A 26,907-nucleotide genomic window follows, 5' to 3' on the forward strand; every position below is an offset into this window, starting at 1 on the left:
CTGATTTCCCCCCCTTCATTTTTCCCTTCCTACTATCTTCTTCTTTTTTTTAACATATAGTGTATTATTTGTTTCAGAGGTACAGGTCTGTGATTCAACAGTCTTACACAATTCACAGCACTCACCAAAGCACATACCCTCCCCAGTGTCTATTACCCAGCCATCCCATCTTTCCCACCCCCCACCACTCCAGCAACCCTGTTTGTCTCCTGAGATTAAGAATTCCTCGTATCAGTGAGATCGTATGATACATGTCTTTCTCTGATTGACTTATTTTGCTCAGCATAATACCCTCCAGTTCCATCCACGTCGTTGCAAATGGCAAGATTTCATTTCCTTTTGATGGCTGCATAATATTCCATTGTATATATATATACCACTTCTTTTATCCGTTCATCTGTCGATGGACATCTTGGCTCTTTCCATAGTTTGGCTATTGTGGACATTGCTGCTATAAACATCGGGGTGCATGTATCCCTTCAGATCACTACATTTGTATCTTTGAGGTAGATATCCAGTAGTGCAATTGCTGGGTCGTATCTCATTATGGTTTTGATTTGTATTTCCATGATGCCAGGTGACATTGAGCATGTTTTCATGTGTCTTTTGGCCATTTGGATGTCTTCTTTGGAGAAATGTCTGTTTATGTCTTCTGCCCATTTCTTGATTGGATTATTATTTGTTCTTTGGGTGTTGAATTTGATAAGTATGTTTTATTTTAATTAATGGTTTTTAATTAAAAATGTTATCTGTGAGGGGCGCCTGGGTGGCTCAGTCGGTTAAGCGACTGCCTTCGGCTCAGGTCATGATCTCAGGGTCCTGGGATCAAGCCCCGCATCGGGCTCCCTGCTCGGCGGGAAGCCTGCTTCTCCCTCTCCCACTCCCCCTGCTTGTGTTCCCTCTCTCGCTGTGTCTCTCTGTGTTACATAAATAAATAAAATCTTTAAAAAAAAAAATGTTATCTGTGAATTTTATGCATCTTTTCTCATTCCTAAAATTACATATTTGTGTTTTATGTTCTCAATGTGTCTTGATTGAAACTTGTAATGGTTTATTTTATTAATTCTTCAAAAAATATTTTGACATATTAATCAATTTCAGTATTTTATACTTAGTCATTTTTGCTCTTATCTTTATTGACTCCTTCCTTAATTTCTGTAAGCTTTATTTTGCTATTCTTTTGCTCATTTTATTTATTATCATTTTTTGTTTAATAATGATCAGTTGAGATTGTGTGTTTTGTGAGTTTACTTTTGGCCATTATGACTAAACTTTGGATAAAAGGTGTTCTTGCTTCAATTTCAAAATAGTCAATAATTCCTGCATTAATACTTTACTTTGTTGCAGTTGGTTACTTCCTTAAATTTTATTATTTCCTTCACTTTTTTCCCATATAAATTTCTCATTTTATTGTATTGTGGTCAGACACTATGCCCTATATAATTTCCACTTTGGGATTTTGGTTGAGTTTCTTTGTAACCCAAATTATTATATGTAAGCACTAGAAAGGAAGATGTCATCTTTATTGTACAAAGTTCTATAAATTGTTATTTAATCATCTTTGGCATATCCATCTCTAGATTGGTATAGTATAGGTTAGGTTCTGCATACAGTTAGATTCCAAAGAATAATACCAGTATTCATAGAGCATTTATTTAGTGCCAAGCACTACTCTCATTCAGGTACATATATTTAATTTTTTTATTGTAGAGACATACATGTAACAAATTTCACCATTTTAACCATTTTTACATATGCAACTTGGTGGTATTTAGTATATTCACAATGTTGTACACCCATAGCTACTATCTAGTTTCAGAACATTTTCATAACCCTAAAAGGAAATACCAGATACATTAAATTCTCATTTCCCCTCCCACCAGCCTTGGTAACCATTAATTTGCTTTCTGTCTCTATCAGTTTTCCTGTTCTGAATATTTCATATGAATGTAATTATACAATACATGGCCTTTTATGTCTGGCTTCATTCACTTAGCATAATGTTTTCAAGTTTCATCCAGGTTGTATTTATTCCATTGCATGGATATACCACATTTTATCTATTCATTCATCAGTTGATGAACGTTGGGTCATTTCTACTTGTTTGGCTTTTTTTTTTTTTTTTTTAATTGAGAGAGATAGTGATAGAGAGAGAGCATGAGAGGGGGAGAGTCAGAGGGAGAAGCAGACTCCCCGCCCAGCAGGGAGCCCAATGCGGGACTCGATCCTGGGACTCCAGGATCATGACCTGAGCCGAAGGCAGTAGCTTAAACAGCTGAGCCACCCAGGCGCCCCTTGTTTGGCTTTTGTAAATAGTGTTGTTATAAAGATTTTTGTACAGGTTTTTTTTTACATCTGTTTTTGATTCTCTTTTGAGTTGACCTAGGACTAGAAATTTGGGGTCATATGGTATTTTATATATAACTTATTGAGGAGATGCCATACTTTTTCCACAGAAGCTGAACTACTCTACAGTCCCTCCAGGAGTGTATGAGAGCTCCAGTCTCTCCATATCTCCAGCCACACTTGTTATTTTCTTTTTTTTTTTTTTTACAGATATATGTCATTTTTATTTTGAGTTTTTTTTGTTTTTTTAATTATTATTATTATTATTATTATTATGTTAATCCCCATACATTACATCATTAGTTTTAGATGTAGTGTTCCATGATTCATTGTTTGTGCATAACACCCAGTGCTCCATGCAGAATGTGCCCTCCTCGATACCCATTACCAGGCTAACCCATCCTCCCAACCCCCTCCCCTCTAGAACCCTCAGTTTGTTTTTCAGAGTCCATCGTCTCACATGGTTCATCTACCCCTCCGATTTCCCCTGCTTCATTCTTCCCCTCCTGCTACCTTCGTCTTCTTTTTTTTTTTAACATATATTGCATTATTTGTTTCAGAGGTACAGATCTGAGATTCAACAGTCTTGCACAATTCACAGCGCTTACCAGAGCACATACCCTCCCCAGTGTCTATCACCCAGTCACCCCATCCCTCCCACCCCACCCCCCACTCCAGCAACCCTCAGCTTGTTTCCTGCGATTAGACACTTGTTATTTTCTAGTAGGTGTGTGAAGTCGTATCTCATTGTGGTTTTGATCTGCATTTCCTTAGTGACTGATGGTATTAAGCATATTTTCATGTGCTTGTTGGCCATTTGTATATCTTCTTGGAGAAATGTCTACCTGAGTTCTTTGCCCATCTTTAAATTGGGTTGTTTGTGTTTTTGTTACATTATAACAGTTCTTTATGTATTCTGGATACTAGACCCTTAGCAGACAGATGATTTGCAAATATTTTCTCCCACCCTGTGGATCTTCTTTTTACTCTCTTGAGAGCATCCTTTGATACACGAAAGTTTTTGATTTTGATGAAGTCCAATTTATCTACTTTTTAAAATTTTGTTACATATATTTTGGCATTATATCTTTTTTTAAAGCTTTTATTTAGTTATTTGACAGAGAGGGAGAGCACAAGCAAGGGGGGCAGCAGGCAGGGGAAGAGGGAGAAGCAGGCTTCCTGCTGAGCAGGGAGCCCCATGCGGGGCTTGATCCCAGGATCCTGGGATCATGACCTGAGCCGAAGGCGGACACTTAACTGACTGAGCCACCCAGGTGCCCGTTGGCATCATATCTTAAAAAGAAAACCACTGACTGCAAATCCAGGGTCATAGAGGCTTACTCCATGTTTCCAACTAAGGGTTTTATAGTTTTAACTCTTATATTTATGTCTTTGGTCCGTGTTTTGATTTGATATTTTTAAATGGTGTGAGATAAGAATCCAACTTCATTCTTTTGCATTAGGATACTAGTTGTCCCAGCACAATTTGTTGACGAGACTATTGTTTCACCATTTAATGGTCTGGCACCGTTGTTGAAAATCAGTTGGTATATGTATGGGATTACTTCCATACTCTCAATTCTCTTCCATTGATTCTTTGAGCAGCAGCACACTGTTTTGATTACTGTTGCTTTGTACTAAGTTTTGAAATTTTGAAGTTTAAGTCTTCCACCTCTGTTCCTTTTCAAGATTAGTTTGGTTATTTGTGGTTCCTAACAATTCCATATTTAAGACTGGCTTTTCTATTTGTGCAAAACTTAGACATATTTTAACTCATTTAACTCAATCAATAACCTGTAAGATAGAGACAATTATTATCCCCATTTCACAAAAGATGAAACAAAGGTACAGAGTGATTAGCCACACGGCCCAAGGTCTCAGCTAGTAGTTAGGGAAATTAGTTTGAACACATGCACGCTGGCTCTAGAATCTGTGCACTTATTCAATACATTAAATTGCCTGATTTCTCTCTTACAGAGTGATGTTCCAGGCTTGGCTCTTCCTTACTCTTGCAACAATGTTGCTCAGTGGTCTGCTCGTGCTTTCTCTAACGCAGAGACTGTAATCAAGGCTGATGGTCTGTCTTCTCCTTCTGGTGCAGTTAGTGAGCCCAAATTGTGTGACTATGATGTTAGCCTTTTGTTCCTTTTAATCTGGGCTAGATAGACTTTTTATCTTAGGATCTCCCTTTGATGATTCCCACTTATTTCTCAGGCACGATTATATTTAAAAATCAAATGAAATAAAGTAATCCCCAAGTACAAAACCTGAGAATAGTACATGGGTTGAAGGCAACTGGCAAGAGGAATTGTGGCAGTGAAATTGCATCCTGCTAGGAGAAACACTGCACAAATATGCCTCTTGGAGTCCTCCCTGAACTATTCTGTCGGGTGCAGATCCCAAAAGCATCTTGTCAGGCAATTCAGCAATGTCACTTCGAAATGAGGGTATAGAAGGCAGCAACACATGATAAAGTTTATTCTCACTGACTTATTACTCCATAAAAGTAAACATCAATCATTGTGATTGCAAGCCAGATGTTTTTCAAGTCCTGTCGGTGTTTATTGTTTTGCTTCATCAATCTATCACAGTTGGAGAACACTGTTAAAATTGTTCCACTGCTATTGTAATTCTGTCAATTTCTTCTTTTGCTTGGTATTTCTTGTTGCTATGTTCTGGGGATATAATGGTCCATATTTACCTAAGAATCATTGTGCAATATACCCTTTAACAATATCACTTAATCCTCCATGTCTTTTTAAATGTCTTTGCCTTTAATTCTACTTTATCTATTTTTAAAATTTTGATTCCTATTTTTATTTATCTTAATTTGTCTAATATACCTTTGCACTTATTCTTTACACATTTTGCATTCTTCTGTTTTATTTGTGTTCCTTGTGATCTAGCATACATTTGTTGGGGTCCTTTATTCCTGTCTATTTTGACTCAGTCTAAAGGTCTTTGTATTTTAATGTGGAAATTTCATTTATATGCATTTATGGATTCACAACTGACATTTAGTATCTTTTGTTATCTTTATTCCATATTTTCTTTTTTTAATGATTTATTTCTGATGTTTTGACATATCTGCGATGGTCAGTTTGCCTTTATCCTCTTACGTGTTTTGAAGGTATATAGCCTCTTTGTAATTATCCTGTTGGCTAACTTTATGTTTTTAAAGAATTCTCTCTCAGAACCCCAAAGTCGTTTTAAAGGGGCACAGTACATATAGAAACTCCAACTGCTTTTATGGGCCCTATAAAAGCTGGGTAAGATTGTTCTAGGATGGAGCCAACTAGCCAACAGCTCACAGGTGCCTTGAATGGATCTCACTTGTGTCATGGGCTCTTGATTCCCTCAGCCCCTCTGGAGGCCAGGTATTCACATAGGGATAGCAAGGTATCTCAACCTCAAGACGCATTCAAATGTGATTAAGACGTAGTGAATGTACGCTGCAACTCACTCTACACAAATACATAAACCTATATGAAACAAAATTCCACAAAATAATAACTGTCCTTATTATGTGATGCACTCTCTTCTATTTTATACAATTTAATATTTTAATGCAGTAGTAACGTGCAGTGAATTGATTTCAAGGCCAATTACTATAGGAACTCACTATGCTGACTACATGTTGGAGGAGCTCTCCCTAAAAAATAGTGATGATTGACTTCCATAGCCAGAGATTCTACATACCTTAACAGAAGCACCAGCACACTACAGCCCGGGAGCCAAATCCAGTCTACCACCTGGTTTCGTACAGCCTTCAAGTTAACAATGGTTTTTACCTTTTAAGTGTTTTAAAAAACCAGAAGAAGAAGAATATTTGTGACATGTGAATATTACATAAAATTAAAATGTTAGTGTCCATAAACAATTAGTGGAACAAAGCCATACTTACTTACTTATGCTTTGGCTTACATACTGTCTATGGCTGGTTTTGCACTATAACGACAAAGTTGTAACAGAAACCAACCATGTGACCCACAAAGCCTAAAATATTTATTCTTTGTCCCTTTACAGAAAGTCTGCCAACTCCTCCACAAGGGATCTCATATCGCAATTTGAAAACTCAGTTTTAGACTGAGGATTTCCCAACTTAGTTCTTGTGGAATTCCTTGGAGCTGCTCCCAGGGGCCACGGACACAGGGTGTGAGGCTCCTGGCCCACTACTCACGTTTCCATCTGAACCATTCCACTATGTTCATATTCCAGTATGTTCACACACTGAGGAACTTACCTTTGGAAAACGCATAAAGTTAAATCAGATGTGGGGGAGAGGGACTTTTCTAAGACAAAATCACAAGAAATGCCATCGTTTAATATGACAAATGGTGAGTGTTATTATTTCTCAAGCAACTCAGGCTAATATCCAATTGTTTTCTGAATTTGCTCAAGCTCTAGATAAGAGTGATGTAAGAACCTTAGGAAATACAAGAATAGATCTCAAAACCCAGGAAAATGAAGTTTCTACATGTGAATTTAGTCTGGAGCAATGGCTCTCACTGCTGGCAACACACTAGAATCTCAGGCCTGCGTACCCCAGATGATTCCAATATGCAGTCAGGATTGAGAATTCTATTATTGCTGTTTGTCGTTGTTCAACCGGTAGCAGAAAGTATCGGTGGTGTGAGAACTTTGGGATAAAATTTTCACTTTTAGAATTTTTCACATCCTGCCTAACTTCTTTAAGCTCAAACCTAATGTGTGCAGGGAGTTCAGCTACCAAAATGCCAATGTCTTAAATAAAGCTGGCACACCTAAAGTATGTGAAATCCTCTCTGGTTCTGAGGATTTGGAGTAGGCAGTAGTAACTGGATTGGAAGAAGCTTGGCTCAAAAAAGTGAAATTCCAGCTAACAAGTTGTTACTAACCAGTAACATCTGTCTTTCCATAATGTGGCTACTTCCATTCTATGCACCCTCCACTTCCATGGTAGAGGTACACCCCTGCCATCTCAGGTTATGCACAAGGTGAATTATTATTTTTGTATCTTTTCAGTTAGCCCTGATTTGCCATAAATGAAGGCTTGCTTGAGAGTTGTTGCATACATTTGTTGAGAATTTAATGTCTGGAAGCAACTTATTTGCTGCTCTCATTCTTTTTATTCTGCGTAGATCATGGTAGACCTTCAGAGACAATTCTGCAGTCAACTAGATCTGAATTCAAAACCCAGCTCTGCCATTTATCAACTGAATATCTTAGGCAAGTTAGGCAATGTTTCTGATCTTTATTTTTCTCTACAAATAATGATTAATATATAATATTATGCACTCAGGTAATTGTCTTGAAGATGGCAGGAGAGGATACCCAGAATGTAGTGAATAGGCAACGTGTTAAATACGAATATTATTATCTCAGCCATATAAATGTCCATGATTTTGGACTAGTGAAGTTCCTCAGGCGATATCTGTTCCATTACTCTCATATTAGAAGCAAGAAACTTTCACCCAGATAAATTCAGTGACCTATTCAGATCCTCAACCAGTTAGTGGCAAAGCCAGGACTAGAACTCTGACCTCCTTTCTCACTGGGATAGTGGAGATAAGTATCCCTTGCTTTCTTTCTGTCTGGGCTGAAGAAAGTGCAGTGGCTGAGATAAGAGGCTGATTTTTCTCTCTATCCCTGCTGCCTCAACGATGATTTGGGACAATGAGGATGGCCAGCAGATGGGCAGTCCAAAATCAAGCTATCACATTCAAGGTTCCTCGAGGGAAGCTGTTATCATCCTAGTCCACAATGAGGACTCAATGAGGAGCTGTTATTCCATCAAGTTAAGGAAGGCAGAAGTCTGACCACTTGGCTGCATGGGAGCTGCCAGAGCATGCCACTCTGTAGATAAGCAGAAACTGGGCCATTGCATTGGACACCTCGCTCACGAAATTCACCAGTTAACAGGCTGCTCCTTTCTTTAAGAGCTCTTGACCAGACAGTTCAAACAAAATATTGAGGGCTATTCAAAACACTAGGCTCAAATGTCATCACATTCTTTAGGAAACTCAATTTTTCTAAATTGTAATTGGCTATTTTAGCTTCCTAAAATCCTTCCAGAAAAGAAAAATCAATGACAACAGATAGGATGGACATCTGGCTATATTATTACAAACTCGACCCGGATTGAATTTGTCAATCCTGTGGTTCAAGAGCAAAACTGAATATTTCCTTTAAAATACTGCTTCACAGCAATAGCGTCCTCCAAACATTTTTTTGGAACAGGCAAGATCCCCATTTATATATTCATTCTGTATAAAACAAGAGGGTATGGCCAAAGAGACACTGAGTTGGAAGTGAGGAGATGTGAGTTTTTTTCTCTGTCTGATCACAAATTAGCTGTGTAAAACTTCCACAGATAAATTTATCAATCAATCTTCATGGTCATCACAATGCCAAAAAAACCCAAAAAAACAAAAAAACAAAAAAAACAAAAAAACTATAGCACTTAGAAAAGTTAGTTTTCTGACTTGGAAACTACTTAAGGCATTTCATATGTAGGGTGTGTTCTTGTAAGAGTTTGCTTTTGCGAGATAAGACTTCTATCAACTGCAAGTCAGGAGGGAACCAAACCCAAACCAGCAGCTGCAAGAGCTGGCCTTATCACATCGAGACAAGAGCTCACTACTGGAAGTTTGCGCATTAAGCAAGACTATATATAGGGTATTTGTCCAACATTGCACTTTATTGTTATTCTTTCTTATAACATTTCATGTTAGAAATGTCAACTGTTTGGGAAGGCCATGTGATTTGGTGGGTAGAGCATAGAAGAGAGTGTCAGGAGACTGGACCTCTATTCTCCATTGTATCCCTAACATGTCGTGGGCCCACAAGTCGCCCCACTTTTTGGTGCACTGGGAACAGTGACAGGGGCCTTCTCATGTTCCCTGCCTCAACACATGGATGTCTCAGGCTGGTAGAGTTTTAGTGAGCAACTGTGAGGTCAGAGCACTGAGGATAAGAGACAAAAGAGGTTAATGTTCGGGAAAGATTCAGATACTATGTAAGTGTGAGATGATACAATCATGAAAATTTGGAATCTTTAATATTCTGGCTGGTATATATTCATTCATTCCTTACACCCTTCCCAAACCTAAAATTATGGGATTCAGTTCCAGTTCCTGTAATGTACTTTGTAAGAAGTACCATAGCAAATGCCATTTCAGTGTCTGGCGACTGAAACAAAATTTTAAACAAGGAGTTTGAGGCCTTGCTGCAGCTACTCTTGTATTTTATTTTGCACTAATTTGCCACTTGAACTTTAAACTCTTGTCAGTCTGAGAGGTTTACCAGCCTTGGCCTGCTGGCTACCCCCTGGTCTCCACATGAATGCACATTGCAACTCTTCTGTCCGCATTTTAGCTCACATTATTTCTTGACCTTAATTCCCCTCTTCCACATTTCTACCTAAAATTCTTCCCATCCTTCAAGGTTCAGAGGGTGAGTCATTGTAAGTAGACATGGGGTAAGAACTTCAGAGTACACATTTCAGAGCAACTAAGGAAATGTGCAGTGCTGGGTAGCCAGATGCTGACACATCTTCTGTAATACCTCAAGCTATATATGTTTCTCCTAGAGAACTGGAATTTTTCGGGTATAGTCTGGATGTGTTCTTCCTAGAAGAGGTGAACAGATTTAAAAAAAAATGACCCTCATGTCAATATTACTAGAACAGAAAACGGTTTCTCTTCGTAGCTATAGCAAGAAGATACTGAGGGCTAAGAGATATAATGTAATTAGTACAAGAAATTGGTGTGAAAAAATCAAAATGAAGAATATATGACTATTTTAAAACTCCTAGCCCTTAGGACCCCAGAATCGCAAGGAATTTGTCTTTTTGTGTGTGTTCAATGCACCCTGATGTTCACCAACTAATATGCTAAATATCTAAGAAATCTTGCTGGCAAGATTTCAACCAGGCACAGACCTAGAAATGGAAATATTATTGGAAATCAGCAGAATTAGGTCTTGGTTCTCTTCCTTACCAGTTGTGTTAAACTGAGCTTATCAGTTAATTTTTATGATATCAATTTCTTATCTGTAAAGTAAGGAAGTTGGATTAGATGTTCCAAGAGACTTTGTAATATAAAGTATAAAAGTACATTCTGAATTAAAGAGGACAATATTTAAATTGACCTTTAATTTGCGAACGATGCAATCGGATTTGTTGAAAGCTCATTTAGCTACAGAAATCTAGGGGGGGAAAAAAGAGATGTTTCTCATAACCCTGTCCTTAAGAGGTATAGGCAAACCATGTATGCTGTTTAATGGTTACAAATTTGCTTGGATGCTTTTGACCTAGTCAACCCAACTGAAGATTCTATTGTAAAAAGCCCTGCTTAAAATCCCCTTATTCACAGAAATTTTGCACCTTTGTGTAACTGCATATGTCTACAGATGTCCGTTAGCTGATTAGGGCCCAAGGAATGTGGGAGAACCACACACACTTGAGGGCTATTGCTGCCAAATGTAAGCATCAAAACATTCCTGGTGGTTGTTAGGGGTACGTGTTGTGGGATTTTAGTTTCCTTACCTTGAATTTTGAAAGTAGCTTAAGCACGTGAGAATGTACAAAGAGATACTTCTTTCGTTTCTCCTAGATGACATTTTTCAACCAGAGGCTAGTATATTTAATTTGAAGTGATTGATAAAATTCTTCAAATTGTCCCATGTAAATCTATCTTAGAATAACCAGGAAGTTCTTTAAAATTTAGCTAAGTGCTAGAAAATAGAAAAGCTTATGTGAGTGAGCAAAATTATTGATCCTTCAAGCTGACATTTTTTTGTAAACTGTGTATTTCAGTAAGAAATACTTCTGAGCAAGCATGGGTATTAACTACTACTGAAATACAAGATTTTTTTTTTTTCTGAAAATGGAAGGAAGACTATGACAAAGATCCTTTTATAGATCAGTTCCAGATATTTGATTGTTGAGGAAATGATGTTTAAAAACATTTTTTATCAAGTTGCTCTTAGGGCATTTATTTACTGTATTTATTTACTTACTGTGTTGGTGACTTTAGGTGACTATAATAAGAAATTGCATCAAAGCAACTAAATCTGGAGAACTAAAGCAGGCATTTCTAAGAACATAAATGGAAAATTTCAACCTCAAATCAATTTGACCACCAATCAGTTTTTATGTAGTAGAATGCAACATTCTCAGTTGGGACTTGAATCAGGTATATGTAATTTTTGGAAATTACCTCAAGGACTTTTTTTCTCTAAACAATGTGTTGCCTTCAATGTTAGATATTCCTGAGTTCTGACTACAGTTTAGAACCTTGGTCTTCAGCCTCTACTTCTTCCGAACAAAATTTCCACTAAATGCTCATTTCCTCTGAGAAATAGCTGTTGGAGAAGAAAGACATCTATTTGCTAGAGACTGAAAATGGTTTTGATAAAGTTCAAAATTTACTTTAATGAGGTCTGTCTCCCTAAGCATCTTCTCATATCAATACCAAAAAAAAAAAAAAAAGAGTTATATATACTTTGCTTATTCATTTGTTTAAAATTCAAAGCACTAAAGTACCTGTTTTAAGAGATGTTAGATCCTATTGTTGGGTCTTTGCCATATTTTTTCTTACAACATGCTGTCATTTTCTATGCCAGTAAGCCCTGAGACTATAGGTCTTCTCCGCCAAAAGCAAGGCCAAGTAGTGATAAGGACCCTCTGTGAGGAGGGAGGGTTGGTTACAAAGGGCCTGCTTATCTTGGCCACTACTGAACACGAGGCAGAGTTCTCTTGGGATGAGTTCTGGGCAAGCTCTTTTCCCCCACATCCTCCAACCTACTATTCACAGTGATCTCCCCGAAATGAAAATTTGGCCTCAAGCCCTTTATTGTCTCTCCACTCTTTTAAGGATACAGTCCGAATTCCCTACCAGGGCCGGCAACACGCGGTGCTCCTGCACTCTGCTAACCTCTTCATCTGTTTCCCTTGTTTGCTCGTGGCGTTGTTCTGTTCACATGTTGTGCTGTAGCCCCGTAGATGCTTGCAGATCCCTCAGCGATGTGTCAAACTCCAGGGCATGGCTGGCACTGCTGACTCAGTACCTAAATATCCGCACAGTCGAAATCCTAGAGTTCTTGCAAAATGAGTTCCAAAAACACCCCCCCGAGTTCTTTCCACCTCCTCCTCCTCCCCATAGAATTGACCACAGCCTCCTTCGTGCCGCACTTTACCACCACCTAAAACACATTATGAGACTTAGATCAAATCGCTGTGTCTCTTTCCTTGATGGGAAGACCATGAGTTAGTTAGTTAGTTATTGTATTCTTTGTACATAGCACAAAGTAGGCATGCTAAAACAATTTTGTGAACTAATGAATAAGTGAATGAATACCCAAGGTTTCCAGGAACCACTGGGGCCCTTGGAAGACATATCTGGATTACAAACAGTCAATCATAAGATTTCATTGAGCCTTTACCACACCATGCCAAGCCCTGGGTACTTGATGGAGTTTGTGGTCCAAGTAGGAGAGATAAGAAAGGATCTTCAAAAGGAAATGGTATTGAACTGAGACCTGAAAGGCAGACAGCTAGGCCAGATGGGGGCGGGAAGGAATACATCAGGCAGAGGGAAGAGGAGGCATGAAGGTATGGGCATGGTTAAGAGTATGGTGCACTTGAGGAATCAAAATGTGTCTGGCATGGCTGGAGCCTGGAGAGAGAAGGTTGAGGGGCAAGCAATGAGACGGGGAGACAGGTGGGGAGCTGGGTCATGCAGGGTCTTATAGGTGTTCACAAAGAGGAGAGGGTACCCACCCATAGACTGAGCACCTCCCTATCTGACCCCTGCAAATCCCCACTCAGGCAGTCCTTGATGTCCTGCGGAAGAGTAGGAAGCCTGGAGTAGGGCATATTTGTGTTCACAGTCAAAACTCCTCAATGGCTTTGATTAAATTTTTAACATTTTAACTCTTTTAACTCTTAAAAACTTTGGTGTGGATTGTTTTGTTTTTCAGTTTTAGATTTTTTTTGGTCTTAAAAGTATGTGCTTGTTATTGAAATGTTGAAAATATTTTGTTGGTCTTCTGTGAATGCATGTTTTTCAAATATGCTTGTCCTCATTCTGTGGATGCCACTTTGCCATATGGCTTGTTTAATTCACTGTTATGTTCATTTTAGATGCAATCTGCAAACTCACCTGGTTGTTTCTCTATAAGAAATTAGCTAAAAATTTATAACTATTAGTATTTCACTGAATACCTATTATGAGCAAAACACTGTTCTAATGCTGAGGGGATTCAAAATGAGCTAGCCCTGGGAACTAGCAGCCCTGGAAACAAGTTTTATGTCTCAAAAGAACCCATTTGGTGTCCTAAAGTGATTATAAATGTATGCCCTACCTGTAAATAATTATGCTGAACTGAAAGGTGTAAAGGAGATGTAACATTAACTAAGAGCTATAGATAATTTTAGTTCATTAGTTATCCTTTTTTATATTTTTATGTAATTTCATTGATTCTTCATAAAAATATTCCTTTCCATAATTTTGATTTCAATGTATGTTGAAACTTAAAATTCCTATCATCAGGTATTGCTATCATCAGGTATTTCTTCTTACATTATCTTTTAAATCATCACACTTGAGTGTCGAAGATGAACTTAGAGGCGTGCCTGGGTGGCTCAGTTGTTAAGCCTCTGCTTTCGGCTCAGGTCATGATCCCAGGATCCTGGGATCAAGTCCCGCATCGGGCTCCCTGCTCGGCGGGAAGCCTACTTCTCCCTCTCCCAGTCCTTCCTGCTTGTGTCCTCTCTCTCTTTCTGTCAAATAAATAAAATATTTAAAAAAAAGAAAGATTAACTTAGAGATATATGTTATTTACTATGCTATTTAGCTCATTTGTGTAGCAATTGTTTAAATACATGTGATGAATCAGGTGGTAGAACCAAGTGGAGGAACAAGATGAAAATTGAATTTATAAGAGAGGAGAAAACATTGCAGACAGTTAAGGGACGATGAACACTGCCTGCACAATTTGGGGGAAAGGATTCGTTAGCAGCTGGTAGAAAGAGGCAGATCTTAGTACTTGGTCCTTGAGTAGACTGACCAGAAATGTCAAAGACATTTTTCAATTCTGTGTGGATTCTCCAGGAAACCTTGAGCATTTAGTTGAGGAGCCAAGGTGACAGTCTCTCTGGGGAATGTCTGCAGGTGCCCTTCCACCCCATCTTCGTCATACCTGGGCACCATTTCCCTCACTAGAATGTCTCAAAGCAATGAGCAGAGATAAATGCATGGAGTTTAGTATGCTGATGGTTATCTAAGAGTGTTTTATAACTCTCAGAAGCATAAAAATAACATAAAAGCTCGAAGTCAGAGATTGATAATTAAACTATGATACATTCATACAATGGAATACTATATAGCCATTAAACATCTTGTCATAGAAGATTATTCAACAACATAGGGTACATGTCTGTAGTATATATATTTTAAACACTATTTACATATTTATACATACTTAAACACAATGATCCTATATTTAGATGCAATAGCTAAATTTCAGATGGCTATACACCAAAATCTTTAAAGTGTCCATCTCTGGGTGGTTTGATAATAGATGACTTTTATATTGTTGTTGGTGCTTTCTTGTATTTCCCAACTTTTCTTCATTGAATCTAGATTACTTTTTTAAAAAAAGATCTTATTTATTTGAGAGAGAAAGAGAGATCAAGAGACCATGAGCAAGGGGAGGGGGGAAGGGGTAAAGAGGGAGAAACAGACTCCCTGCTGAGCAGGGAGCCCAACGCAGGCTTGATTCCAGGACCCTGGGATCATGACCTGAGCCAAAGGCAGATACTTAACCGACTGAGCCACCCAGACGATCCTAGATTACTTTTGTAAAACAAAAAATCCAATTTATAAAAACCTTATATAATAATTTATAAATTTTATATTTATAAAATTTTAAAATATAAGTATAATTATTTAATTATAAAAATCAATTTATAATATATTTAATGAGATTTTAAAAGGATATGTGAGAATACATACCTTGTATTCATGTTTGTGTGCTTATATGTTTTTATTCTAAAGAATAACCTAGAATTCATTGCATCACTTGGTTATCTGGGTCCTCAGCCAGTAATCTTAGACTGGAGCCAGCATTTCCTACAATTCTATTAAAATTCTGAAATGCTACTTTAGAAAGAGACAAAAGAAGTATGGGTGGGGAACCTTAGAATTGACTCGCCCTCTATCAAGCCAGAAGAAAATTGAATTTAGTCATGTCTTGGTTTTAATTTTTACCAGCGAAGTAGAATTGTACCAAGGAGGTAGAGACAGGAAGGCACGGGGCAGAACTTTCGTCCTATGTCTTCATCATGAGCCTCTCCCTTTCTTTAACATCGACAATTTCCCAAAGTTATGGAAAATGCCATGCAAAAGCAGCTTCCAGTCTCTCTTCCCTTTATAAGAATGTTAAAAATTATAACCAACATGTATGTCATGCTCATTATGTGCCAAGTACTCCACTAATGTGGGTGTGTACACGTACACACATGCACAAAACTACTTTAGTCCTTACAATGACATTTTGAGGCAGATTTTATCATTTTACACATGAGGAAATGAAGATATACTTTCCTCATCTGTAAGCCCCTGCTATGTAGAAATTCTGGAGCTGCCACAGGGAGGGACGTGGGATAAATTTGCATTTTATGATATGCTCTAGAGTCCACTCAGTGACCTCATTGCTGATCTTTTTCTCAATTTCTGTTTTCTACAGGTTTAGTTTCCACAGAGAAACCATCACTCACCACTCCTGGTGCAGGACAAGACACTTTGGTTACTAGACACCAACAACTTCCAGACAGGGGACAAAGTTTGTTCATTTTTTAAATTTTTTGTAATTCAAGTATAATTAATATACAGTATGGTATTAGTTTCAGGTGTACAATAATATGATCACAGGAGATGTACTCTTAATGCCCTTCAACTATTTCACTATTGGTAGAAATGCAAGCTGGTGCAGCCACTGTGAAAAACAGTATGGCGTTTCCTACAAAAACTAAAAATAGAAATACCATATGACCCAATAATTCCACTACTGAATATTTACCAGGAGAAAATGAAAACACTAATTGGAAAATATATATGCATCCCTACGTTTACTGCAGCATTATTTACAGTAGCCAAGATATGGAAGCTGCCCAAGTGTCCATCCATAGATGCATGGATTAGGAAGATGTGGTACATATACACAATGGAATGTTACTCAGCTATAAAAAGGAATGAAATCTTGTCATTTGCAACAACATGGATGGATCTACAGGGTATAATGCTAAGTGAAATAAGTCAGAGAAAAACAAATACCGTATGATTTCGCTCATACGTGGAATTTAAGAAACAAACAAAGAAAAAAGAGAAAAACAACAACAAAAAAAAAACAGGGTTTGTTCGTGTTTTAAAATAGTTGCTTTGGACTTCATTGTTATGATGCAATTCTATTCAACTGGACCCATCACTGTGGCAAAACTGTGACCAACACTGAGAAACAGCGCCAAGTAGACGCAATCCCTACTCCAGAGGAATTCTCACTTCTGGAATATCACGCAGAAATAATACTGTGGGCTAAAGAAATTAAAACAACCTAGCAGAGCACATAAGTGCTGACTGTGACCATGAAATGGTGGGCCAGATGGAAGGGACCCATCGTGCAGTGGTGAGGAGGCCTGGGGTCAAACCATGCAGGGTCAGCTGTCCCACCTGCTGACCCTGAGTGAGGTCCCCAGGGGGTTTCTGTCCCCTTCATTTTCAAATGGGCCCATAGTTCTCATCTTACAATATTTCTCTAGAGATCAAATAAGAAATTGCTTCACCCTGAGCCTGACATATCGTAACTGCCTAGTAAATGAGAACTCTTAAGCCACACTGGGCATGAGAGAAGGGCGGTCAGGTCTCATTCGCTGTCCCTGGCTATTTTTCTCAGAAAAAGATGACTTCACAAGAGCTGGCTGAAAGTAGAAAGGGAAATTATCTCTTGTAGGTGGGGTTTAGGCAGGATACTCCAGATTTTTTTTAAAAAGGCTCAGCAAATACTTAGAGTAGCTGCAGGATCATTACCTAATAGAAACATGGAGAAAATGCACTGGGATAAATGGAAGCAGCAGATTTTAAGAACAGAGACCAGGGGAAGAAAATTAGGCTAAGGCTGGGAACTAATTATTAGGCTTCTAGGTTCCATGAAACAATCTAATTTTCAAAGTGACTTCAATGTGAAGCCAACAGGATGGTGTCCAACCGGAAAGCATTTAAAGGTCAAATATAGACACGCAGTGCTACATGCCCTGAATCCTAGAAATAATGGCTAGCATGGTGGGGCATTGTAAGTGTTTTCACGCATTACCTAATTTCATCCTCACAGGAAGCCAAAGAGATAGGTATTACAATCTTCCTTTGCCTAAGAAATTACTAAAGCACAGAGCAATTAAGGAACTTGTCCAAGGCCACATAACTAGTACGAGAGATTCTGTGACTGAAACCCCACCTGTTTTGTTCCAGGGCTCATACACTAACCACAACTATCAACTGCCATGAAGAAAGAGAAGACAAGCCCCCATTAACCTTTAAACATAACCTCTAAAGAATGACCCAATATAGCCAAGTCCCTGACTACATGATACCATACGGTAACATATGTTATTTGTAATAACTAAATTCAAGAAAACTGTAAGGCTGCAATATCCTTACTACTTCATGACATAAAATAACACTGGTGACTGCAGAGAAAGAAACATAATCAGGTGAACGCTAGTGGTGCCTTCAGGTGCATTGAGGCAACAAACCAGAAACTTCTGCAGATGGGAAATCCAGTGCAACAGTGGTCAAAAGCTCAGATGAGACACAATAAGGATTTGGATTCAGATGGCGGCTGTGGTGTAAAGCTAGAAAGTTGGTACCAACATGACCTCTCTTGGGTTTGGACTGAAGTTTACGTGGGGTGATGGCTCATTGGGTCGCCCTTCTTCTCCGCAATTTTACATGTATTTTTAAATGCACTGCTTCTTGTACAAGTCAATAAGTGGTTCTTCCAGTACTTTCTCATACCCTTTCCTTCATTTAAGGAGATGGTTTGCTAAAGTCTGACCCATGAATACCTGTTGGGTAGTTGAAAGTAGATAGTGGAATTACTAATGTTAAAATTGACACATTGCCTCAGAAGTTTTACTAGCTAACTATTTAAAATTGAACAATAGCTTCCCAAACACAGTTAATAAAAAGAAACTCACTAAATAATGTAATTCTAAAATGGAACTTTAAAGATACACCCTATATATTCTGACTTTATTTTGAAATTTTGTGTTTTTAGGAGCAAGGCAACAAATTGACCACACTTTATCTGAACCAGGTATGTTAATACTTGACATAGAATCGCAATAATTTCATCTTAAATGACACATTGCTCGTTCCAAATGCCTAAGAAAATAAAAAGCATCAATTTTTATCTTTTTAATTTCTTTAAGGATTTTATTTATTTGCTTGAGAAAGAGAGAGTGGGGAGGAGCAGATGGGGAGGGAGAGGAAGAACAAAAGAATCTCAAGCAGACTCCATGTTAACCACAGAGCCCAATGTGGGGCTCCATCTGATGACCCCAAGATCATGACCTGAACCAGAACCAAGAGTCAGAGACCTAACTGACTGAGCCACCAAGGCACCCCAAGAAGTATCAGGTTTTAAAACAGAAGAGGGTATATTTTTAACTTTCATGATACAAAATTGTAAAGGCAAGGAAAATATGTTCTTTTTAAAATTAAAATATGCATTTCTTATTTTCCTAAATATTTTGGAACTAGCAGTACATAATTTGATAATTTTTCTTTTAATTTAGATTTTTTAACTTTCTAACCAACCATGGGTACTTGAGAGAAGTCTCGTAGAAGCTTATAAAACAATTGAACTTCCTTGTTTCCTACTTGTAAAGAAAGCAAGGAGCTTAAAATCATCTGATTACTTGGCACATATCAGGAATAAATATAGACCATTTATATCTCAATCCTGATTTGTTTGGGGCCCTATGCTACCACTTTAGGGTTATCCTCACAACCCTCTCTGACTGGAGGACTGCCATCCCCACTTCTTAGGTGCTGCTGTGGATCTGGCTTTGGTTGATTTATGTGCTCATTTACTATTCCGCCTTTCTAAGCCTCCCTTCACACTTGGCCTACATCCATTCTTCACACAAGAAAAATGGATTGTAGAATCGAGTCACTAGCTCATGAGTTAAAGCTACATGGACAGGAAGGCTGGGCAATACCAGTGGCAGGAAAAACTACTTTTACTTTTTAAAAAATCAGTAATAAGTCTTTTAAATATAAACTAACCAAATAAACATGCCATTTTACTTGTATGTCTTGCCTTCAGTTCTATTTACTTCATTTGAAAGCACAACAAATACGCATGAATAGGCAAGACTACCTCTAACTTAAATTTTGTTTCATTCTCAACATGTAAAAGATTTGAGAAGTATTTTTAGTAGATTTCCAGTGTAGTGTATTTTGTATATTACATTAGAATTATACTAATTGGTGTACACATTTTATATCATATTAGTGTATATTATATTGAGTTTATTTCCTCCAAAACTGCTGATTCAATGATCTGCCCAATACCCTTTTGTACATCAAGACATTATTTTCTCTCATAACTTTGAAACTATGAGTTTGTGGTTTTTTCCATATCAAGGTAGAATGCCCACATAGCTCTTCTCCATAATTATGCTTGTGGGGTCCTGTAAAGAACAATGGGAGTGAGTTGGAACTCTGAAGCCTTGGTTGTCATTAGATGTGTGACCTTGCACAAAGATGTTAGTGCTCAAAGTTCCAGTCTCCCACATGGTTACTGTGAAAAACCTAATTTTTTAAAATATATATATACATAAAAGCATATTAATGGATTTTCTATAGAAAGGCAAAGTGATATTACTCTGATTTTATCTGTTTTATTTTTTAGTTGATATGAGTTAGCTTATCTCATACTTTTGTAATTTTCTGTTCTCTTTTTCTCCCATAGTGATAATAGGGATTATTTACGCAGTAATGCTTGGTATCATTATAACTATCCTCTCATTTGCCTTCTGTATTGGCCAACTGACAAAGGTGAGAATTCAGTTTTTAATTTTGCTGTAAGTGCTGGTGTGAACAACTCTATTCCTCTGAGTTCAGTTAAACTCAAAGAGAAACAAAACTGCATAAAACTCCCATCTTTTTCAACTGGACACATAAAAGTCACTGGGTTATTCTAGTGGAATGTTTTTTGTTTTTTGTTTTTTTTTGCATTTGCCCTATAAAGGAACCCAAAATATAAAACTCTCCCCCATTTTCCCAATGAAAGATTTTCCAAAGTTTTTGTCTCGCTTAATTTAATATAGTTTGATGGATATAGATGAAACAATCAAATTTCTAAATATAGTATGTACTTTAACTTGTGTGCAAAATATTTAAAATAACATGATATATTTACATATGTTTAAAATTTTTGCTGTTTTTTAGTCTCATATTTCCTGATACAAATTTTTCAAACCCCACCCATGTGTTTTCCATGTGTTTAGTGATTTTCTTCATCACTAAAGCTAACTTTAAATCCGTATGACACAGCATTCCAAAGCACATAACCTTTACTATAACTTTATATCTAAGATGTTTAAGATACAACATTTGTGTGTGTGTTCTGATGCCATAATTAGAATGTAATCCTAGATTATTAAGCATCTGGTCACCAAAGAATGGTACAGTTGAGTTCTCGTTCATCCTCTGTTCTTGATCTCTCTTTGTGATCTCCACACTATAACCACTATATATATTCTTTTAAAAAGGCTTATTTAGAGGGGTAACAACTTTGCAATGACAGGGGTATAACAACAACTTCTAGTAGGTGACTTCTATAATGATCTAAACCTATGATTGATTATCATCACTCCATGTAAATGCATCTTCTCTAAAGAATACTTCTTAATAAAAGTCATTGAGAGTGCTTGTTGTGATATGAGGGATGTTGTAAAGACTTGAATGTAAGGTGATGAGTTCTCTGGTCCACTGTATAAACACTGGGGGAAAATCATCTCCTTGTGATCGAGCGGATATGTCAAAATGAGTTGTCGTCTCTCTTGGCTGATGATCTAAAATCTAGAAAAGTCAATAAAATACTTAGTTGGCAAAATTCAGAGAAAATCTTCTATTTGTATATAGAAAAACTGGATCATGATCAATAGGCTAAGAGACCTTACCTCTTTTTTTTTTTAACCCTTTCCATTTTAGCTTTTCATTACAGCAGGGAAATATGAAAGTCAATGTCTGGGGTTAATTCACCTATGGAAATATCAAATACTATTTCAAAAGATCAATACAAGTTGAAATCAAAGTTTGTAAATATCTATGAAATTGTGAATTTTTCTGAAAGTAACCTCTACAAAGCACACCTTAATCAAAAGAAAACAAACGTTAGCCAAAACACACAAAAAAAGTTTTGAACTTGAGGCATTTTTCTTTATAAGGTCTTAAGTTTCTAAAATTGTGGCATTAATATTTGTCTGGTTTTTATCCATAGAAAAGTTCACTTCCTGTCCAATCTTCATCCCCAGAAGACGCAGACTCTGAAATTTTGTAGAAACAAGGAATCCAGGTTGGTGCTAATATTCTTAATGCCTTTTGCCTTTTTTGGAGGGAAATAAATTAGTTACTTCTTTCTGAGTTGGGAGGGGTATGCCCAATTAGGATTCATTTATATTCTATTTCATCAATGCTACCTCTGTAAGATTTTTTTTTATTTGAACATTTGTCTTCAGCATAGTGAAATTATTCCTTAGGCAGAAAGTGTCTTTTAAAAAAAAAGGTAAAACAAATACTATAAGTAAAAGCAAAAGTTAAGTTCTTTTGTATACTTCATATTTTCCAAACTGCAAAGTTGTGTATAGGAGACCCTACAGTGGATATAGTTTAATAACCCCTGATCTACAGCCAGACCTGGATTTGAATCTATACTCCAACACTTACTAGCTGTGTAACTGTGAGCAAGCTCCTACTATGGAGATAATGATAGTTAATGTGGAGATAATTTAATATGGACATAATGAAAATGTTGACCTCATGGAGTTTCATTAAATGAGCTACAACAAGTAAAGCATTTAGAACAGTTCTTGGCCATAGGAAGTGCTCATGCCTGTTAGCTCTAATAAGTAATGAAGGCTCCACACCCAAATGACCTCCTCTGCACAACTGGCCAGTCATTTAGTCCCCTGTTTTCATTTCCACCTGCATGTGTTAAGTAGATATACAACACATGGAAAACTGCAGGTGAATTTTGTTCACACAGAACAGTATTAGCCTACAGAGTGGTTTTTAAAAAGAGCATTCGTTGCCAACTTAAAAAAATAGGAGATTTTTACGTTAAAAAACACCCAAATATTAGTACTCCCTTAGAGAAAGAAATGTAAACTCTAATAACTCCGGAGCCTCTGTACCAGCATGAGAGGAATTCCTAAGAGCTGAGTAGTGGTTGCTGCCTCAGCTATTGGCTTAAATACCAAGCCAATTTCATTTATTTCTTTCATTATGGCCCCTTGTATAATCTCGATAATTGAGCATATAGTTCCCATTAGATGTCACCTGAAGCATAAGCCCAAGTGATATCTATCTTGGGAAATGTCCATCAAGAACGAATCTCTAGGATGGGCTCTAAGGCTCAAGTAAAAAGGACCTAACTCCGCCTACAAAATTGACTAAGGTTTTTCCATAATTACAAAAAAAATCATGACAGGGGCTCCTGGGTGGCTCAATCAGTTGAGCATCTGACTCTTGGTTTCGGCTCAGGTCATGATCAGGGTCTTGGGATCCAACCCTGCCTGTGCTCTGCACTCAGCGGGAAGCCTGCTGGAGATCCTCTCTCTCCCTCTTCCTCTGCCCTCCCCCAGCTCTCTTTCTCTCTCTCTCAAATAAATAAATAAAATCTCTTTAAAAAATCATGATAGAACTGAAGACCTGTACATTTTTGGATTCTAGTTTTAACCTGGGACTAAGCACTTATCTTCAAAGGATTTACTGGGTTTCCTAGACTTTGCAGTGAGGAAAGAAAGTTTTAAAGATTCACTCCAGCTACAAAACCTATAGGCAGGACTTGCCTCATCAAGTTATCTTGTGGATTGTTCTTGAAGCTTAACCATGATTGTTACATAATTACTTAGTCCCAGGAAGGTCATGCTCTGTAGAGTAAATGGCATATACAAAGTTCTCAGGGAAAAAGGTTAGTAAAACCCAATCTGCTGATACTTAACAAAGTTTGGAGTCATGTGCCAGATTCACTTCATTTACTAAAGGCTACCTTGTTATAGGACTTGCAGGTGGAACTAATACGTGTTTTTTAATCTACATTATGCATTATTTCAAAAAAATATGTTTTGATGCTATTTCTAAAATGGAGCACTTACCACCCAAAGCCATGAACATTACCCAGGGCAAGACAAGGCAGTTACGGGCAGAAGGACATGACAAAAGGCATGGGAGAAGACAGATTATGCTGTCCCCAGGGAATTATGTCCATTTCTATATTAGCAAGATGAATGCTTTTGTTCCCAGTTCATGCCTCAAATATGTGGAAAGACAGGGGAAAGTCAGATGAACCAAATTTCAGGCTTCTTTTCATTTCCCCATATTTGTGCACATGAAGTTATTAAATGTGTCTTAGGAAGTTAGTGAAATGGTTTATAAAATCTGATCCCACCTCACAGGAAATATTGGGAAATATATAAAGTATTCAAAAATGCTCTAGTCCTATTTTTGTAGCATACTGCTGAAAAGAAATGTGCAAGTCAAAGACAATAAGAGACAGAGGGACCGTGTCATCTCAACAAGAACTAGAAATGTTAGGGTATGAATTACTTTAATGCCCTTGAACTTGCGCATAGTTTATACCTGATAGGAAGTGAGAATAGGTGGATCTGAGTTAGCTATCCATCGTGGTGGCCGTGGGTGATTCCAATAACTCATTTCTCACAGGAAAATGTTTGGGATACACAGTTCCTGTGATACCCAAATGGAAGAAAACTGTGGAAAACACTCCATTTTCACAAGAGCAAAAGTTCTTCTCATCCCTTTAGTGTACTCTCCAGGAGTAACATAAATCCAACTTTCTAGCTAAGAAACGTTGAGGGTCAGATTTGATGAAAGAGACAAACCCAGCGCCCTTTTCCCACGTGCTAGTATCAGAGAGGAATTTAGCAGTGAGGTGCTGTACAGACTGCTCCTTGCTAATGTCCAAGGAACAAAATTATTCCCAAGAAAGATTATAGATGAGGGAGTTTGCCTGAGGTTCAGAGACATATATGTAATTCAACTCACTTATCAGTTGCTGCCTTCTCACTATATTCAGCCCCCATACAATTTCTGTGTTAGCTTCTCATCTCTGTAGAACTTAGGAGCAGAGTAATTATGTTTGTGCCTTATCTAAGGCTTTTAGAATAGATTTTCTAAGAAATTCTTTCTTTACATATTATTCTCTAATAATGCTAATCTGAAAGAAAATTCCTTTCATTTCCTAATAATTATATTCAAGGACAACTCTGTGAGAATGTAGAATTCTGAAGTGTATTCTATGTATTAATTTCCTATTGTGCTTAAATAGAACTATGTCTCATACTATTGCTTTTTTTTTTCCCCCTCTATAATCCTTCCACAGAAAAGCAATTCATGAGAATCTGCTCCTCAAGCCAAATTTTGGAAGAAGTCAAAGACACAAGACTTCAGTCAAAAGAAAAATGAATGTGTGAATTATATACTCCAATATATTGTACACCTTCCTAAGCAGTACAACTTCAGGATGAAAATTTCATCATGATGAGTCCAGTGACTCAATGATGGAAAATGTCTCTACTCATTAACATTTCAAAATGAAGAACAATTATTTCCTTTCATGCTTGCTTTTGTGTGTTAGCATTATTTTTATAATTAATTGATTTAGAATTCTGATCCCCAAACTCCAGTTGGCTTCACCTGCAGTTCTTTATGACTTATTCGATTTTATTGTAGTTCAATGATTGTGCTGTAAATGAAAGGCTTGTAACGTCTGGATGGTATCTAAGTTCTCATTCCAAACTTCTGAGACTTGTCATTGTTTTAAATATATTAAGGGGACCTGAGATCCTAACATTTCCTTCCACTGCAAGATAGGGTATGACACTGATGATGATGATAGTTCAGTCACACTCATAAAGCTTGTGCTTGGAGATGCCTTACGTATATGCATGTGTAAACACATACGTTATAGATAACATAGATATAGATGTATAAAATGACACATTCATCCTCTAATGCATAAATCAACACAAAAGGGTTTTCCCACTTTAAGAAGTGAGATGTTATACATGTATGAATGACCTATTTAAAAGAATTTTTCTGACGGTCGAGTGTTAACTCTTTCAGGGCACTGACTGATGCATTGCGTTCCCCTGGCAGAGTTATTTATGTAAGAGGTCATGGTGTCCTGACAAAGAGAAGAATTAATGACTTTTCCTTGCAAACTTAATAACTCTCTAAATGCAGTATAATGAAACTTAATAACTCTATAAATGCAATAAGACGTGCAAACTTGACAAGCAGGTGAATATTTTAATAGGTTGTTCTATATTCTCAATTGAATTCTTTAATCCATCCAGCCCTACTTTGTCCTTAATAGAGCTTTGAAAATTAGCCTAAATAATCCAAAAGAAATTCTAGATATGAGACGAAGGCTTTGTAACCATACAGCTATCACTCATTTATAGTAAAACTTAAAAAGCAATATAAAAACAGAGAAGTACCCTCCTGTAATAGTCTATTTCCAAATTACTAAAAATCCATGTGGCTTTTCATTGTGTGATAATTAAGTAAATAATATTGTGTACATATTTGGGCCCGGCAACTTAAATTTTTTAAAATAAATTACAAAATCTAAATCTTAACCTACTTGTTTGTTCTGAGAGTGTTCTTGTGTTAAATTGACTATTTAACTGAAAATAAGAATAGCTGAATGGAGCACTGGGTGTTATACGCAAACAATGAATCATGGAACACTACATCAAAAACTAATGATGTAATGTATGTATGTTTTATTATAATGTATGTTTTATTATAACAATAAAAAAAGAATAGCACATTTCTGTTATTACATATTTTTTAAAGTAGTTTAGCAGTATTATTGGGTTAATTTAATCAAGTGAATTACTCAAGCACCAAGGCAATTTTAAATGTATTTTTTCAATAAAAATAAAATGTTGAGCCAAGAGAGAACAGGAGACTAAGCTTGTCTCTAAAGTAATTTACAAATCAAAGGCAATAGACTAGAGTGGCTGTCCCTTCTCAACAAGAGCAAGAGAATTCAGAGAATAATTAAAGTATGAATTACATTAACCTCCTGGAACTTTTCCAGTTAATTTCTCTGTACTTCTACCTGTGGACTTTTCACATTTGAACTTAATGTTTGTAGGAAGAAATTACCCTTATGGTCTTTATAGTTTTATAATTAAGTCAGCCTAAGACTATAGTAAAGAAATCTTACCTTGGAGGCCAACATGAATGGTTCATGTTGAAT

General features: G+C 37.1%; 1 protein-coding gene across 1 annotated transcript in view; it reads left to right on the plus strand.

The window, feature by feature from the left end:
• Nucleotides 1-26,278, plus strand: part of GYPA (glycophorin A (MNS blood group)) — a 35,707-nt gene extending 9,429 nt beyond the window's left edge. Inside the window, exons 3-7 of the mRNA XM_006734928.3 lie at nt 16,078-16,173; nt 18,661-18,699; nt 20,362-20,447; nt 21,895-21,969; nt 25,018-26,278. Coding sequence (XP_006734991.1) covers nt 16,078-16,173; nt 18,661-18,699; nt 20,362-20,447; nt 21,895-21,954 — 281 coding nt within the window. The 3' untranslated portion in view covers nt 21,955-21,969; nt 25,018-26,278. The remainder of the gene's footprint in view (nt 1-16,077; nt 16,174-18,660; nt 18,700-20,361; nt 20,448-21,894; nt 21,970-25,017) is intronic.
• Nucleotides 26,279-26,907: the final 629 nt, after the last annotated feature.

Source organism: Leptonychotes weddellii, chromosome 2, assembly GCF_054177405.1.
Source record: "Leptonychotes weddellii isolate Sample4059 chromosome 2, ASM5417740v2, whole genome shotgun sequence".
Taxonomy (NCBI): Eukaryota; Metazoa; Chordata; class Mammalia; order Carnivora; family Phocidae; genus Leptonychotes; species Leptonychotes weddellii.